Source organism: Mus musculus, chromosome 15 (assembly GCF_000001635.26).
Source record: "Mus musculus strain C57BL/6J chromosome 15, GRCm38.p6 C57BL/6J".
Taxonomy (NCBI): domain Eukaryota; kingdom Metazoa; phylum Chordata; class Mammalia; order Rodentia; family Muridae; genus Mus; species Mus musculus.
Window position 1 is genome coordinate 99,757,066 of NC_000081.6, and position 15,907 is coordinate 99,772,972.

Genomic DNA, 15,907 nt, shown 5'->3' on the forward strand with positions numbered 1-15,907 from the left:
CTATTTAGGAACATTTAAAGTCCAGTCTGTGCTTCTTAATTGATGTTTTGTGGCAAGCAATACAAATAGGCTAGTTACACTGAGACACCTATCTTGGCTCTCAAGGATGGTCTATGGGGCTGGATTTAGGATCACTAGGTTAACTATGCTATCTCAACCAAAGTTAACTATGCTATCTCAACGATAAGATAAGCATTTGTGAGTGATAAATCAGCTGATGTGTGCTGATTGGCAGTTACACTTGGAAAAGGGGCTTGGGCATAGTATATGCAGCAGGGAGAAGGATGTCTATGAACATGAGTGAAAGAACATGAGAGTTAAATCTGCAAGGGTAGATATGGTGATATATATATATCAATAAAATAATGGGGTGTAGTGGTAACACACCTTTAGTCCCAGCACTCAAGAAGCAGGTAGATCTGTGAGTTCAAGGCCACACTGGTCTACAAAGTAAGGCCAGCCAGAACTGCACAATGAAACCCTATCTCAAAACAAGAAGGGGAATGTACACCGAGGAGCCATGGACAGTTAATGATGGCTAAAGGAGAGGGGCCGCTTTCTCTAGTGGTGTAGCTAACGTAAGTTGTTCATGTTGACAGAGCAGTCCTAACTAAATTCAGTGAGTCACAAGATAACAAAGAGCAGAACAAAACCCAAGGGGGAACAGTGGCTCAGGAGGGTGAGAGCAGATGAGAGGGATGAGAGCGTAACGGATTAAGCCAGCTCACAAGCCTACAACCCTCCTTCCCTCTCAAATTGCTGCCCCCACCCCTACTTAGCTTCTTTCCATATTTGTTTGTTTGTTTGTTTTTTGGCATTTCAAGACATGGTTCCGCCCACCTCTGCCTCCTGAGTACCGGGATTAAAGGTGTGTGCCACCACTGCCTGGCCAAAAATAAAAAAAAGTGTGTCTCCTGGCCAGCCAGGTGCTGGGATGTGTCTCTAGAGGAGCCTGTCATCCCTGCAGCCCCATTCACCCCACCTGATTCTGTCTCAGTGCACGTGCTTCAAGGTGACGTAGAGAGGATGGAGATAGACAACAGAAAGTCTGATCATCCTTCACATTCGAGAAACAGCTTTCACTAGACCCTGCCTGTATTTCAGAACGAAATTGTGCATTCAATTCTAGGGTTAAGAACCCTACAGCACAGGCCTCAGGCAGTTCACTAACAGTCTCTGCAACAGAAAGCCTTGAATTTTGGATCCTCTTGTCTCCACCTCCCTAGTGCAGTGATTACAGGTATGTTGGGCTTACCCACATTGACTACACCTTAACTGCTGGCTTTAGGGATGTCTCACTAAAGACTAAAACCATTTTAGTGGTGGTGGGGTGATGGTGGTGGTGGTTTTTTTGTGAGTTTTTGTTTTTGATCAAACCTAAGCCTTTTTTGGATACTAGGCAAATACTCTAAAGCCGGATTATTTACATTTTTGTCCTTGGAATATATATCATAATTAACCTCTCTAATAAAGAGTTGCTAAAGAATGAATAATTTTTGGACAAGGCATGACAGCACAGGGATGTAATCTTATCTCCTCGGAAACTGCCTTAGCTAGGGTTTTATTGCTGTGAAGAGATACCATGACCATGGCAACTCTTATAAAGGAAATGTTTCATTGGGGCTGGCTTACAGTTCAGAGGTGTAGTCTATTGCTGCAGGAAGCACGTTAGCATGTATACAGGCATATTGCTGGGGAAGGAGCTCAGAGTTCTACATCTGCATCAGCAGGCAGCAGGAAGGAAGCCTGAGCCACTAGGCCTAGCTTGAGCTCCTGAGCCCTCAAAGCCTATCTATGCCCAACACCTACTCAACAAGGTCACAACTCCTAATATTGTCACTCCCTACAGCCCTCTGCAGGCATTTTTATTCAAACCACTATAGAGACTCGGGGAGGATGGTCACAAGTTCAAGACCCACCTGAACTACAGAATGAGATCAAAGCCAACCTGGGCAATTTAATAACCCCTCTCCCAAAATTAAAAGTAAAAAAGAAAAAGGGGGGGGGGGAGCCAGGCATGGTGGCCCATGCCTTTAATCTCAGCACTCGGGAGGCAGAGGCAGGCGGATTTCTGAGTTCGAGGCCAGCCGGGGCTATACAGAGAAAACCTGTCTCGGGAAAAAAAAAAGGGGTGGGGTGGGTGGGGGGGGGGGTGGGAGAGCATAACTCAATGGTAGAAAGCATATCTAGAATATAGGAGGCCCTAGGTGCAACACCCAACACTGACAAACAAGGCAAACCAAGAATCATGGCGTACTCCTCTAGTCCATGAAGTGAAATGGAAGCTAGCATAGACTATAACAGCAAGTTCTGGGCCAGCCTGATCTATGCAATGAGACCCCGTCTCAGGTGAATGGATAAATAAACGCCTTCATTAAAAAAAAAGAAATCCCTGTTAGATGGTAAAGTTCCACCTCTAAAGACAAAGCACTTCCTGGGTCAACTTTGTGTATTATCAAGTGTAGGAGGCCACTGACTACTGAGGACTCAGAAATGAAGTTAACCAAAATTGTATTCTATGTGTATGTGTGCTTTGCCTGCATGTGTAGCCTAGTACTTGAGGAAGTGACAAGTGTCCCTGGAAATGCAGTTAGGGATGGACGGCTCTGAGTCACTATGTGAATGTTGGGACTGAACATCCCTAAGAACAAGTGCTCTGAGCTGCTGAGTGGCTCCCCAGCCCCAAGTTAACCAACTTTAATCTATGATCAGAGATTTCCCTAAGAAGACCTAAACCACCACAGCCATAGGATTTAGTGGGAGACACTCTGTGCCTGTGATGGAGACTTCTAAGACAGATGCCACCCACAAGCTAAAATCTACAAGAAATGTCCTTTTTAATTCCCCCACCCCTACCTCTGGTGTTTGTTTATTTCTGGACACAGACTCTATAGCCTAGGCTAGGCCTCAAATCTTTAGCCTTATGAGTGCTCGGATTATAGGCTTGTGTACACAAGCCCTCTTTACACTGCCCTGGCTGTCCTAGAACTCACTGTTGTCAGGCTGGCCTCATCTCTGCCTTTGAGTGCTGGGATTGAAGGTGTATGTCACTGCACCCAGACTATGAGAATCTAGGTAGTAAGGAGCACTCACTGTTCTCAGAGAAGACCCATTTTCAGCCCCCTGGGCCCTAATAGTAGCTCACACCTTCTGTTAACTTGGGAGACAGAGGCAGGTGGATCTCTGAGTTCAAGGCCAACCTGAGAAACTCTGTCTCAAAAAACCAAACTAGGGCTGGTGAAATGGCTCAGCAGATAAGAGCACTGACTGCTCTTCTGAAGGTCCTGAGTTCAAATCATAGCAACCACATGGTGGCTCACAACCATCTGACGCCCTCTTCTGGTGTGTTTAAAGACAGCTACAGTATACTTACATAGAATAATAAATAACTCAAAACAACAACAACAACAAAACAAACTAAACCAAACCAAACCAATAATGTGGTCCACTAAGGTGGATGTAGTGGTGCCTGTCTTAAATCTCCCCAGGAAAGAGGGGCAAGATGATATCTGTGAGTTCAAGGCCAACCTAGTCTACAGGTAGGGCTACAGCAGATAAGAGCACTGACTGCTCTTCTGAAGGTCCTGAGTTCAAATCATAGCAACCACATGGTGGCTCACAACCATCCTTAGTAAGATCTGACGCCCTCTTCTGGTGTGTTTAAAGACAGCTACAGTATACTTACATAGAATAATAAACAACTCAAAACAACAACAACAACAACAACAACAAATAAGAGCACTGACTTAGCCTATAAGAGAAACTAGAGAGACTGTTTCACAATGGACGAAGCTGCTCTGTACCTCCTCATGTACTTTAGCATGCATGCACCTGCACAGGAGCTTACAGGGCACGCTGCAAACACGATGAACAAATGCACTGACAGCAAGCGTAAGGACCACAGAAGCAATGCCTTATTTGTTGCTGTTTATCTTTAATTATGCACACAGACACCTGAGTACAGTTGCTCACGGAGGCTAGGGCATTAGGTTCCCTGGTGCTGGAGTTACAAGTGACTGTGAGCCACCTAGTATGAGTGCTAGGAGCCCAACTTGGGTCCACTGAGCCATTTCTCCAGTTCCTAGAAGCCATTTTTTTTTTTTTTTTTTTTTTTTGGTTTTTCGAGACAGGGTTCCTCTATATAGCCCTGGAACTCACTCTGTAGACCAGGCTGGCCTCGAACACAGAAATCTGCCTGCCTCTGCCTCCCAAGTGCTGGGATTAAAGGTGTGCATCACCACTGCCCAGTAGAAGCCACATTTTTAAGAGCTCAAAATAGAGCTGTGTGTAGTATATACAGAAGCTCGAGACTGCACTTCCAGCATTCAGGAGAGAGGCAGTAAAATTATGAGTTTGAGGTTAAAGTAAGTCCTGTCTCAAACTACCTACAACTGCAACTACTATCACCATAAAACAGACAAACCCAAGCAAAGTCATTTTTTACATTATTCATTTATTTTCCCCCCAACAGGGTTTTGCTGCGTAACCCTGGCTGTCTTGGAACTCAATTCGCAATGATCTGCTTCCACTGCCTCCCAAGTGCTAGGATAAAGGGGTGCGCCACCACTGTCAAGCTGGTTTTTACTTTATTGATTTTACTTGACAATCTAAAATGCTAAACCTGGTTTTTTAGTGCATACCTGTAATCCTAGAAGCCTAGGAGTGAGAGCAGGAGGGTTAGGAGCCCAAGGCCAGCCATCCTTAGCTACATAAGGGGATCTGAGGTCAGCATAGGCTATAGGAGATCCTGTCTCAAACAAAACAAGACAAAGTTGTAGAAGGTACTGGCATGTCACTGTATGGTGGTGGCGCACGCCTTGAATTCCAGCACTTGGGAGGCAGAGGCAGGCAGATTTCTGAGTTCGAGGTCAGCCTGGTCTACAAAGTGAGTTCAGGACAGCCAGGGCTACACAGAGAAACCCTGTCTCGAACCCCCCCAAGGCCCCCCCAAAAAGGCACTGGCATGTCAGTATGTAAATGATGCAGAAAGTATAGAGTAGCTCAGCTACTACTACTTGCTACAGTCAAGTGCTCACCAGGGGAGCTCTTGGCTTTATAAACCAGACAAGCTAGTCATCTGAGGCCAGCCTGGAATACAAGAGACCCTGCCTCAATTCAAGTAAAACCTGAGGTTTTTTTAAAGCTAGGGAGTACTGTTTATTTACTTTACATCTTAACGCTGAGTCTTCACATTTAAAATCCTAAGAGACGGGGGCTGGAGAGATGGCTCAGTGGGTAAGAGCACCGACTGCTCTTCCAAAGGTCCTGAGTTCAAATCTCAGCAACACATGGTGGCTCACAACCATCTGTAATGAGATCTGACTCCCTCTTCTGGAGTGTCAGAAGACAGCTACAGTGTACTTACATATAATAAATAAATAAATCTTAAAAAACAACCAAAAAAAACTCCCAAAAAACAAAAACAAAAACCCCCAAAATATAACAAAGATAAATCTAATGGAAAAATTGCATGGACAATTATCACAGTGGGCTCATCTGTCATTCCAGCACTGGGGTGAGAGGAAATCCTAAGAGACATGGAATAGGTAGTGATTGCTGTACTAGATAATATAATTCTAATTAGTCTACCTAAGAAACTGAGTTCATCATTTGATTTTGGAAATAGGTATGCTAACTCCTTTTGCAGTATCTCAGTTAATTTCTCTAATGATAAAATTAGAATAGATTCAAGTACAAATGGTCAAAACTGTGTAGTATATTCTTTAGAAGTAAGATTTTATTTGCCTGAAATATCTCTGGAGAAGAATTCAAAATTGGCAGATCTCCCCTTCCCACTCTATAAGGAAGGTACATTTCTGTTCTTTCGTTAGCCTCTTCTTCACCCATTTACAAGACTCTACCATTACTTTGAATCAGGAGATGGTGCCAGCAAAAAATAAGTAACAAGTTTCTTTTCAGTGACAGATACAGTCTCTAGGAATACATCAGGAACCTGATCCCAGTCGTGACAATTGTGGTGGTTTGAGTATGCTTGGCCCAGGAAGTGGCACTATTAGATTAGGGGGAAGTGTGTCACTGCAGGGTGGGCTTTGAGTACAGTCTGCTCCTGACTTCCTCTGGATGATGATGTAGAACTCTCATTTCCTCCATCCAGTACCATGCCTGCTTGGACGCTGCCATGCTTCCCGAAATTATCAAAGTGGGCTGAACCTCTGAACCCGTAAGCCAGCCCTAATTAAATGATGTCCTTATAAGAGTTGCCTTGGTCATGGCTTCTCTTCACAGCAATGGAAACTCTAACTAGACAGAAGCTGGTCCCAGGGACTATGGTATTGCTGTGATAGATCTGACCATGCATGTGTTTGGAAGAATGTGGATTTGGGGATTTTGGAAAGCAGTGGAATGCTTTAAGTGGGGCTTACTGGGCTATCCTAGTAGGAATACAGAAGACTTTGTTGCTGAGAGTGATTTGAATTGTGAAAGCCTGGCTCTAGAGGTTCCAAAGGAGAATTTTAATATGTGGCAGAGAGTCTGTTCTTGTGATATTTTGGTGAAGAATGTGGCTGCTTTTTGCATTGTTGGAAGAGTCTGCCTGAGGCTAAGGTGAAGAGATTTAGATTTATTGCTTTGACAAAGGCAGTCTCAAAACAATCTAGTATAAATTCTATTGTGTGGTTACTAAAGTTTCCTATGAAGAGCATTTTAATGAAAAGTAGCAAGCATAGAAAGGAAAAATACAAACTGTGTGGTTCACAGAGTAAAGGGGCGCCAGGCAGTGGTGTGACGCTGAACCCTGTGTTCATGAAGATAAATGAAATCAGGGAGAGGTGACCTTGGAACAAGATCCCACCCAGCTAAACTTATGATTTTGCAGTTGAAGAAGGGAGAGTTCTATCTAAGTATTATTATGACCTGGCTATTGTCTCATTTGGAATTTTAATCTGAAATGAAGTACAATCCAGAAATGGAGAGTCTTGAGGAATCAAGGCCATGAAAGCTTAGGCCCAGAGGCATGGTGGTATATACCTTCAATTCCAGGAGACAGAAGCAAGCAGATCTCTGAGTTCAAGGCCAGCCTAGGACAGAACAAGTCCCAAGTAGAGAAAAGCTTAGGTCTAGGCATGGTGATACATGTCTTTAATCCCAGCATTTAGCAGAACTCTGCAGATTGCTGAGTTCAAGGTCAATCTACAGAGCAAGTTGCAAAACAGCCAAGTTTAGGCAGTGAAAAACAGAAAGCTAGTGATAATGTAATAGGGCAAAGAGGCATGTTTCAGCTCCTTCAAGTGCAGAGAGAGACCAGCATCACTGAGGTAAAATCTGGGAAGTGTGTTCTGAAAGCACAAAGAAACTGTGTTCCAGAGATTGCCAAGGTTGTACCTTGTGCTTGTAGATGGACTTGGTAATGTGTAAAAGTCACGCAGTATTGTTTGAAGGTGTGAAGAGGTCATGATGAGCAGCTGAGGCTTTGCATTGTCAGAGGTCAGGTAAGACCACTGATGAAGGTGCAGCCTCAGTTGCAGTTGATGTCCCAGGACTGAAGGGGTCATGTAAAGAAACTGAGGTGTGGCAACATAGAGGGAACCTATGAGAAGCTATTGGTGAAGCCTAGTTGCAGTAGAAGACCCAAGCGTATTAGAGTTGCCAGTACCATGGGATGACCACCAAGAACAGCAGTCACAGTAGAGAGGAGTCAACCAGAACCTAGAGTGCTACCGAAGGCAGAGCTGGAGAAATTACCAAAGCTCTTTTGAGAGGCTCAGGAGATAGTGAGTGGATCCTAGACATTGGAACAAGAAGCTGTAAGGCTGCTTTGGAGGCCCCAAGATGTTCAGAGATGTCAAGTCAGAGCTGTGGAAGACCTGCTGAGGAAATCTGCTAACAGGGAGTGGAACCAGCCCAAGAGAAAGCTTGTTGCAGTCAACAGAGATGAAGAACGTGGAGATCTGAAGAGCGCTTTGATATCAGACATGGAGATGCTGAGTTTGGAGTTGGCTTAGCTGGCTTTTAGTCTTGCTTTGGTCCATTATTTCCTCACCATGACATTTTGGAATGATAATTTATATCCTGTGATGTTGGAGGTATGAGATCTGCTTTTTGATTTTGATTTCTTAAGGGATTACAGTTTAGAGATTACATGAATCTCAGAAGAGACTTTAAAAAAAAGGTTTATGTATTTATTTTATTTATGTGAGTACACTGTAGCAGTCTTCAGACACACCAGAAGAGCGCAACAGGTTTTATTACAGAAGGTTGTGAGCCACCATGTGGTTGCTGGGAATTGAACTCAGGACCTCTGGAAGAGCAGTCAGTACTCTTAACTGCTGAGCCATCTCTCCAACCCAGAAGAGACTTTTAACATTGTTGAGACTGTTATAGACCATGAGACTTTTGAAGTTGGACTAAACTTATTTTGCATTAGGCTATGCCTAGGTGTGGCCTCCATAGATTCACACATTTGAACAAGCTTATTGGGACCAGGATGGAATGTGGTGGTTAGAATATGCTTGGCCCAAGGAGTAACACTATTAGGAGGTGAGCTTTGAGACCTGTTCCTAGCTGCCTGAGGACAATCTGCTCCTGGCTTCCTATGGATGACATATAGAACTCTCACTTCCTCCTGCACCATGCCTGCCTGGACACTGCCACGCATTGATAATTATGGACTGAACCTTTGAACCTGTAAGCCAGCCTCCAATTAAATGTTGTCCTTATAAGAGTTGCCTGGGTCATGGCTTCTCTTCATAGCAATGAAAACCCTAAAACAACAATATAGAGTTGTCTGCAGAATATCAGCATCTACTGTGCAGAAAAGGCTGTGGAGAGAAGCTTCTGTAGAGTAAGCAGGGACTGAGAGAGCTTCTGACTGAGAGAGCTTCTGACTGAGAGAGCTTCTGACTGAGAGAGCTTCTGACTGAGAGAGCTTCTGACTGAGAGAGCTTCTGACTGAGAGAGCTTCTGACTGAGAGAGCTTCTGACTGAGAGAGCTTCTGACTGAGAGCGCTTCTGACTGAGAGAGCTTCTGACTGAGAGAGCTTCTGACTGAGAGAGCTTCTGACTGAGAGAGCTTCTGGACCGGACTGAGAAGTCAATTCTGGATAAGATGGGGCCATGTGACCATTTTTCCCAACCTCGCTCTGCTGATGTGCAAATGTCATTTAATTCTGTGATTTGCAATTCAATAATGCCCAACAGAACAAACCCAGGGAGGCAGTGGAATGGGCTGTGTCCTTTATAACCTAGTCAGCATCTATAGCTGTTCTTCTCAGTGGTTCTGTCCTCGGGGGAGGGGGGTGGATTTGTTAATACTGGGCTAACATGATATGACATGGAGAAAGGCAGCCAGGCTACTTATTTAAACAAAACAAAATGAAAACTGCACTCAGAGCTGGGCATGGTGGTGCATGCCTTTGATCCTAGCACTCAAGAGACAGATCTCTTAGGCCAGCCTGGTCTACAGAGCAAGATCCAGGAAAGCTAGGGCTACACAGAGTGGGGTAGGGCACACAAGCTGCTCTTAGTAGATGTGGGGAAAACTGGGGTGGGTAGATGGGGTGCTATGTAGTAGAGATACCAAGACTTCATAAGAGGAAGAAGGAAGACAGGAAAAAGCTGGGCAAAGTGATGCATATCATTAATTCCAGCACTGGTGAAGTAGAGACAGGGTGAGTTCAAGGCCAGCCTGGTCTACAGAGTTGAGTTCTAGGACAGCCAGGACTACACAGAGAAACTCTGGTGAAGCAGAGAGAAAGACAAGCTAAAAACATATGCCAAGAAATTGTGGTGTTACACATCTTTAACCCCAGCACTCTGATAGCAGAGGAGATGTCTGAGTTTGAGGCCAGCCTGTTCATTCTACATATCAAGTTCTAAGCAAGCCAAGGCTACATAGCAAGACCTCCACCTCAGAGGAATACTAACACATAACAGGTCAGCAGTGAGCCTTCTCAGTTCCCAGTGACAGGACATGCTATCTGGAAGGTAGCATTGGACATGCTAGGTAAAGCTGCTTGAAGTGACAAGACTGAGATGACAAATAAGCAAAGTGAAAGTGCTCACCTATGTCCTGCAAGATTCACAACATAGCTGTGTTCTGGCAGCTGAAGCTTCTATTGCAATAACATACCCCAAGTAAATTAGCCTACATAGAGTTGGCATATCAGTATCTAACAAGTACTCAAGGAAGTAGATATCAAGTTTCAAACAATTTTATATTAAAATTGAGCTTAAAAATTCAGAGTAGGCCGAGCGGTGGTGGTGCACGCCTTTAATCCCAGCACTTGGGAGGCAGAGGCAGGCGGATTTCTGAGTTCGAGGCCAGCCTGGTCCACAGAGTGAGTTCCAGGACAGCCAGGGCTGCACAGAAAAACCCTGTCTTGAAAAGGCCAAAAAAAAAAAAAAAATCCAGAGTAGTTAGTTGCTCATGCCTGTAATCCCAACAATCAGGAAGAGGAGGGGGGCTTGAGTGAGAGAGAGATCCTATCTGTCTCAGAAACAAAACAAACAAAAATAAGATACAACACATCTAGCTTAGAGCATTCCTCCAGGTTTCAGTTAGCAATATAATATTCAAGAAATGCAAACCTGGAGGAGTTACCCCCTTTGTGGTAGAGTTATCCTGTGTGCATATGAAGGAAGAAAGATAGAGGCTATAAAACAGTACTAAGCGTGCACAGATAACACAGTGAGACGTAGCAGAGAATCCTCTCATCTGATCAATGCCAGTGTCTATTCATCCTGAAATAGCTCTCTTCCCAACGATCCATCTGAGTATCTGTGCAGATGAACAGACCCTTTGCAACCATTCAGTAAATACCTACTGATCACACGCTCAGTGCACTACAGACTCCCTCCACTGCTGACAGGCAGGACCTACTTGTGGAGTTTGGGTTTTGCCTGTGCTGAAGTGTAAGCCCGGGACAAGCACTCAATATCCAACCTATATCCTTAGGCCCACACTGTAGTTCTTGAGCAGAATAGATAATAGTATTGGGTGTGGTGGCTCATGCTTGTAACCCTAGCACTTGGACAATGGGGGCACAAAACCCCTCAGGAATTAGAGGCCAGGCTGAGTGGCACAGCGAGCTGAGGTCAGGCTGGACTGAGGAGATATATTTTATTTATGGTCAGATAGTTTTTCAAGTAATCTCTATTAGAAGAGGCTGCAGTTCTCTAGGGAATATGGGAAGGAAAAAAAGAAAAACAACACTGTGGTTCATGAGAAGGAAAAGGAAGTACACTCTATTCTGGGGGAGACCCTAAGAGAACACAAACAAGCTGGGCCTACCTATGATCCTAGCACTTGGGAGGCTAACGCAAGGGGAATTTGAGTTGTGAGCTAGCCCCGACTACATGGCAAGACCTTGTCTGGAGAGGAAGCTTTTTATCAAGTAGGATAGGTTTAAGACTCCTTAAAACACAAAGCATAGCTAGCTCTTAACCCCAGGACTCAGGAGGCAGAGGCATGTGGGGTTTTGTGAGCTGGAGGGTAGCCTGAACTATATGGCAAGTTCCAGAACAGCCAGAGAGACCCTATCTTAAATTTTTCTGTATTGTTACTGTTTATCTTAAAACATTCAGAATTATTACTATATGTCTATATGTGTATGTATGTGTGTGTAAAACAAACAAAAAAAGTCTATTCGAAATAATTGGGATTTTTTTTTTTTGCATTTTCTCATTTCCTGAATCCTATTTAGTAAAAATATATATTTATTTGTATATACTTACATATCTTAAGTATATATACCTTAAATATGTATGTCTTAATATACATATAATAATTCAGTCTTCCTCCCATATAAACATATTAAATCAAGTACAGGAATAACATGAATTCCTCCCCTTGCAAAAGGTTATTCTTAGTACATAGTCCTGGCTGGCCTACCACTCATTTTATAGCCAAAACTGGGTCCCAAGTTCATGATCTTCCTGCCTCAGCTTCTTGAGTACTGGGGTAGAAGTTAAATATTATAGCTAGGTGTAGGAGTGCACATTAAATTGTAATCCCTGGGCCTGGAGGTGGTTGTGCACGCCTTTAATCACAACACTTGGGAGGCAGAGGCAAAGGGATCTTTGAGTTCAAGACTAGCCTGGTCTACAGAGTGAGTTCCAGGACAGCCAGGCTACACAGAGAAACCCTGTCTCAAAAAAACCAAACCAAACCAAATAAAATAAATGTAAGAACTTAGGGAAGCTGAGGAAAGAGAATTCCTGTGTGCTCAGGACCAGCTGGGCTATATATATAAACTATCAGACCAGCTAGTTTCATAGTTAAGCTCAAGCAGACAAACAACAACAACAACAAAAAACCCTGGAAGGTGGCTTAAGGATAAGTCTTATCATAGACTATGAAAGAACAGCACTGTGGGGAAATGAGCTTAGTGCTAGGTCTGGCACCAAACTCTTGAGGTACTTGGAATGAAACTCAGTGTTCCACCACAGAGCAGAACCTCCAGCTCTTGTTAGACTCAGTTTATTGACTGTAAAAGGGGGACTGGCATCTACCACTTACCAGTTTATGACTGCTATATCATTTGTTTCTCAAAATTAAATAGGCAGAATTTGGGAGATAAGAAAATGCGGGGGAAACCAATTTCCCAATTATTTTAGATAGACTTTTTTCGTGTGTGTGTGTGTGTGTGTGTGTGTGTGTGTGTGTGTCTTTTGTTGCTTTGAATTTTTTTTTAAAGATTTATTTATTATTATAGATAAGTACACTGTTTCTGTCTTCAGACACCAGAAGAGGGCATCAGATCTCATTACAGGTAGTTGTGAGCCACCACGTGGTTGCTGGGATTTGAACTCAGAACCTTTGGAAGAGCAGTCAGTGCTCTTACCCGCTGAGCCATCTCACCAGCTCTTTTTTGGTTTTTCGAGACAGGGTTTCTCTGTGTAGCCCTGGCTGGCCTCGAACTCAGAAATCCACCTGTCTCTGCCTCCCAAGTGCTGGGACTAAATGTGTGCACCACCACGCCCGGCGCTGTTTTGAATTTTTGATCTCATTATAGTTGTCCTATAACTAATTATGATTCAAAGCTGGCCTTGAACTCGGAGATCTGCCTAGCTGTGCACTATGCCCAGAAAAACTCCCTATTTTACTATTTTATATATATGGATGCTCTCACTTCATAGAAGTGTGTGCATCACATCCAGGGCTGTGGAGGCAGAGGAGGGCCTCCAATCCCCTGGAACTGGAGTGGCAAATGGTTGTGAGCTGCCATGTGAGTGTTCAGAATGAAACTCAGCAGGTACACTGGAAGGCACAGTTTTCTGGCACAGTTCTTAATGGCTGAGCCATCTCTCCAACCCCTTAGACAGGCTTTTACTGTACTTTAAGAATAGCTTCTGTTTCCTTTATGGAAGACAGCACACAGAACAGCAGTCAATTCCAAGCACTTTCTGAGATAGCTGGTCTTCAAGGGAAACAAAATAGCAAGATTGTTTCTAGGGTTAACTTTTCCTAAGATCACACACTAAACAAACAAGCTGCTTGTCCTTACTGGATAAGAAATATCACATTAGAAAGAATGCCTGTTCATCCCCTTGACACTGGAGTACCATAGAAACATGCAGACAGAATTCCCATAGGGGAAGGATCCTTTCCAGTGACTCCTCCAGGGAATAGTCTCCAGCCATCTGGGGGAACCCTTTAGAATTGGAATATATACTCTGTGTGTGTGTGTGTGTGTGTGTATGCCGATAGCAGAGGTAAGTCACAAAGCTTGTTATATATCTGTATGAGAAACAAAGACTATTCTTATGACAATGGAAAAGTGTATTGGATTGTCTCTTTTCTTGATAGTTCTTGCATTTCATTTTCAGCCCTCACTATGGAAGAGAATAGCAGGATCCAGTTTTCTCCTAAGCCTGCACCTCCACCTCCACCTCAGGGATACTTAAGATAATGATGGTTATCTTGAAAAACTGTAAATTCTTGGGGGCCCAGAAAAGACTTTGAGTTTCACTTAATCTATTTATTATATATTTACTTTTTGCATCTGAGTGTCTGGCATAGCACTTTTAGAAGAGATAAATAGTATTACTAAATACAGATTAGTGACTAGCTGGATATAAGAAAAAAAACCCTTGTAGACAAATCAAAGAAGTAATCCAAAACAGATACTTCTGAGTAATGGATTATTTTGTCTAACCACATCTCCACACTAGAAAAGGAATTCTGGCATCAGTGTCGTGTTTGTTCTAGATAAGGTTTTTACAGAAGGCGTCTCTGCCTACGAGGAAAGTACTTCCTTGGAGTTTGAGTAAGCTTTATCAAAAACACAGCTATGATTGATCCTCATTACAGATCGCATCAGATCCTTGAAGAACAGTGTCTTTTTGGCAGCAGATAAGACTAGCCCTTTGAAGAACGGGGTGGGGGTGGGGTGGGGGGGATCTTCTGCCCAGAGCATGTAGCTGGGCAAAGTATGTTGTGAATACTACCACCTTAGAAGCTGGTTCACAAAGCTGTTTCCAATAAAGTCTCAGGCTCCATCGCCTTCAAAATGACCACTTCTCCCATCTCAGGCTTCCAAGGCCCGTTCAGCAGTTCCTCTTGACACCTTCCCCAAATGTTGGAAGCCTCAGGCTTCACCACACCCTATCCTAGCCAGACGTCTGCTGTCATACTAACACGTTCACGCGCTAACAAATCAGGGCTTGGGGCCTAACTGATCCTGTTGTTTCAAACCCCAGAAGTAAAGTAACTTTAGCAAACATTACATCTCATGCATCCACCTACGTCGCTCGGAAGCTCTGGCGCTTGCACTGAACCCACAAGCTTCCAGGACCCCAGCTAATTCTGGTTCTCCCAGGCCCTTCCCGTTCCTCTCGCCGGGCACTGCGGGAGCACGACTCACTCTTGGGTTCCTGGAGATTGGGAGGCAGCCTTCGAGAGCTCCATGCGACTCTGTGATCTGCACTTCTGAGGCCCAGCACTCCCCTCGATTCTCTCTCACTCGCCCACACCCTAGACTCGCGCGGTCTGCGCGCACGCAGGCTCCAGGGGCGCGTCGCCGGGCTCCGAGCATCCCCGCCGCGGCCCGGGCTCCCCGGCTCCCCCGCCCCGCCGCCTCGGCTTCCGGCCCTCGGTCTCCGGCCCAGGCGTCCCGCCCCTACCCCCCGCCATCCCCGGCCCCGCGCAGCAACGCTCACCGCTCAAACAGCATCCTCACGGAGAAGATGCACACTGCCAGCGGGAACACCGACAGCACGTGCTGGGCGCGCGGGTAGCCGTAGCCGTCGCCCGGGCCCTCCAGGTCCGCCCAGCTCACGTTCTGAGGCAGCCAGAAGCTCTCGCTCCACAGCCAACCCCACAGGAGGCCCAGGGTTTCCGCTGCTGCAGTCGCCATCTTACGCGCGCCCGGCGGCCACTGCCGCCACAGCCTCGGAGGCAGTCAAGGCAAAAGGAACCCGCTGGGAGGCGGCCCCGAGGCGGGGCCCGGCCTACGGCCACCCTCTTCCGTCCCTGGGTCCTCCCAGCCGCCCAGCCCGCCTCTCCCGCAAGGATGGCCTCCTCCCCGCCCATCCCGCCTTCCCGCCCACTTCTCCGTCGCAGCAGCCCAGGCCCCTCATGTGGGTCCCGGCCTCGCCCCGCGTGCCCATTTCTTCTTGGCCACGCCCACCTGTCCTGGTCACGCCCCTCACCTGCAGCCCGAGCCACGCCCAGTTTCTTTCAGCAGGTTCGACATCACCATGGTCACACCCCTACCTCAGGCTAGTTTCTCCCTTTTGGAAACACTCTTCCTAGTCCAGCAGATTCAAGTTCTTTCTGGCTCCCGGCCCGGCTATACGTTCCTGATCATCACTTACAGTCCCGGTGTCCCAGCCAGCCGGCTGTGCTGTTCATCCTAGTTGATTCCTCCTCCTCCTCCTCCTCCCCCTCCTCCTCCTCCTCCTCCTCCTCCTCCTCCTCATACTCCTCCTCCTACTCCTCCTTCTCCTT

The 15,907-nt window shown here is 45.5% G+C and overlaps 1 protein-coding gene across 1 annotated transcript in view; it reads right to left on the reverse strand.

Moving 5' to 3' along the window:
• The window catches only part of Cers5 (ceramide synthase 5), a 36,924-nt gene extending 21,474 nt beyond the window's left edge, over positions 1 to 15,450 (reverse strand). Inside the window, exon 1 of the mRNA NM_028015.2 lies at positions 15,118 to 15,450. Within this exon, the coding sequence (NP_082291.1) occupies positions 15,118 to 15,314 (197 nt within the window). The 5' untranslated portion in view covers positions 15,315 to 15,450. The remainder of the gene's footprint in view (positions 1 to 15,117) is intronic.
• Positions 15,451 to 15,907: the final 457 nt, after the last annotated feature.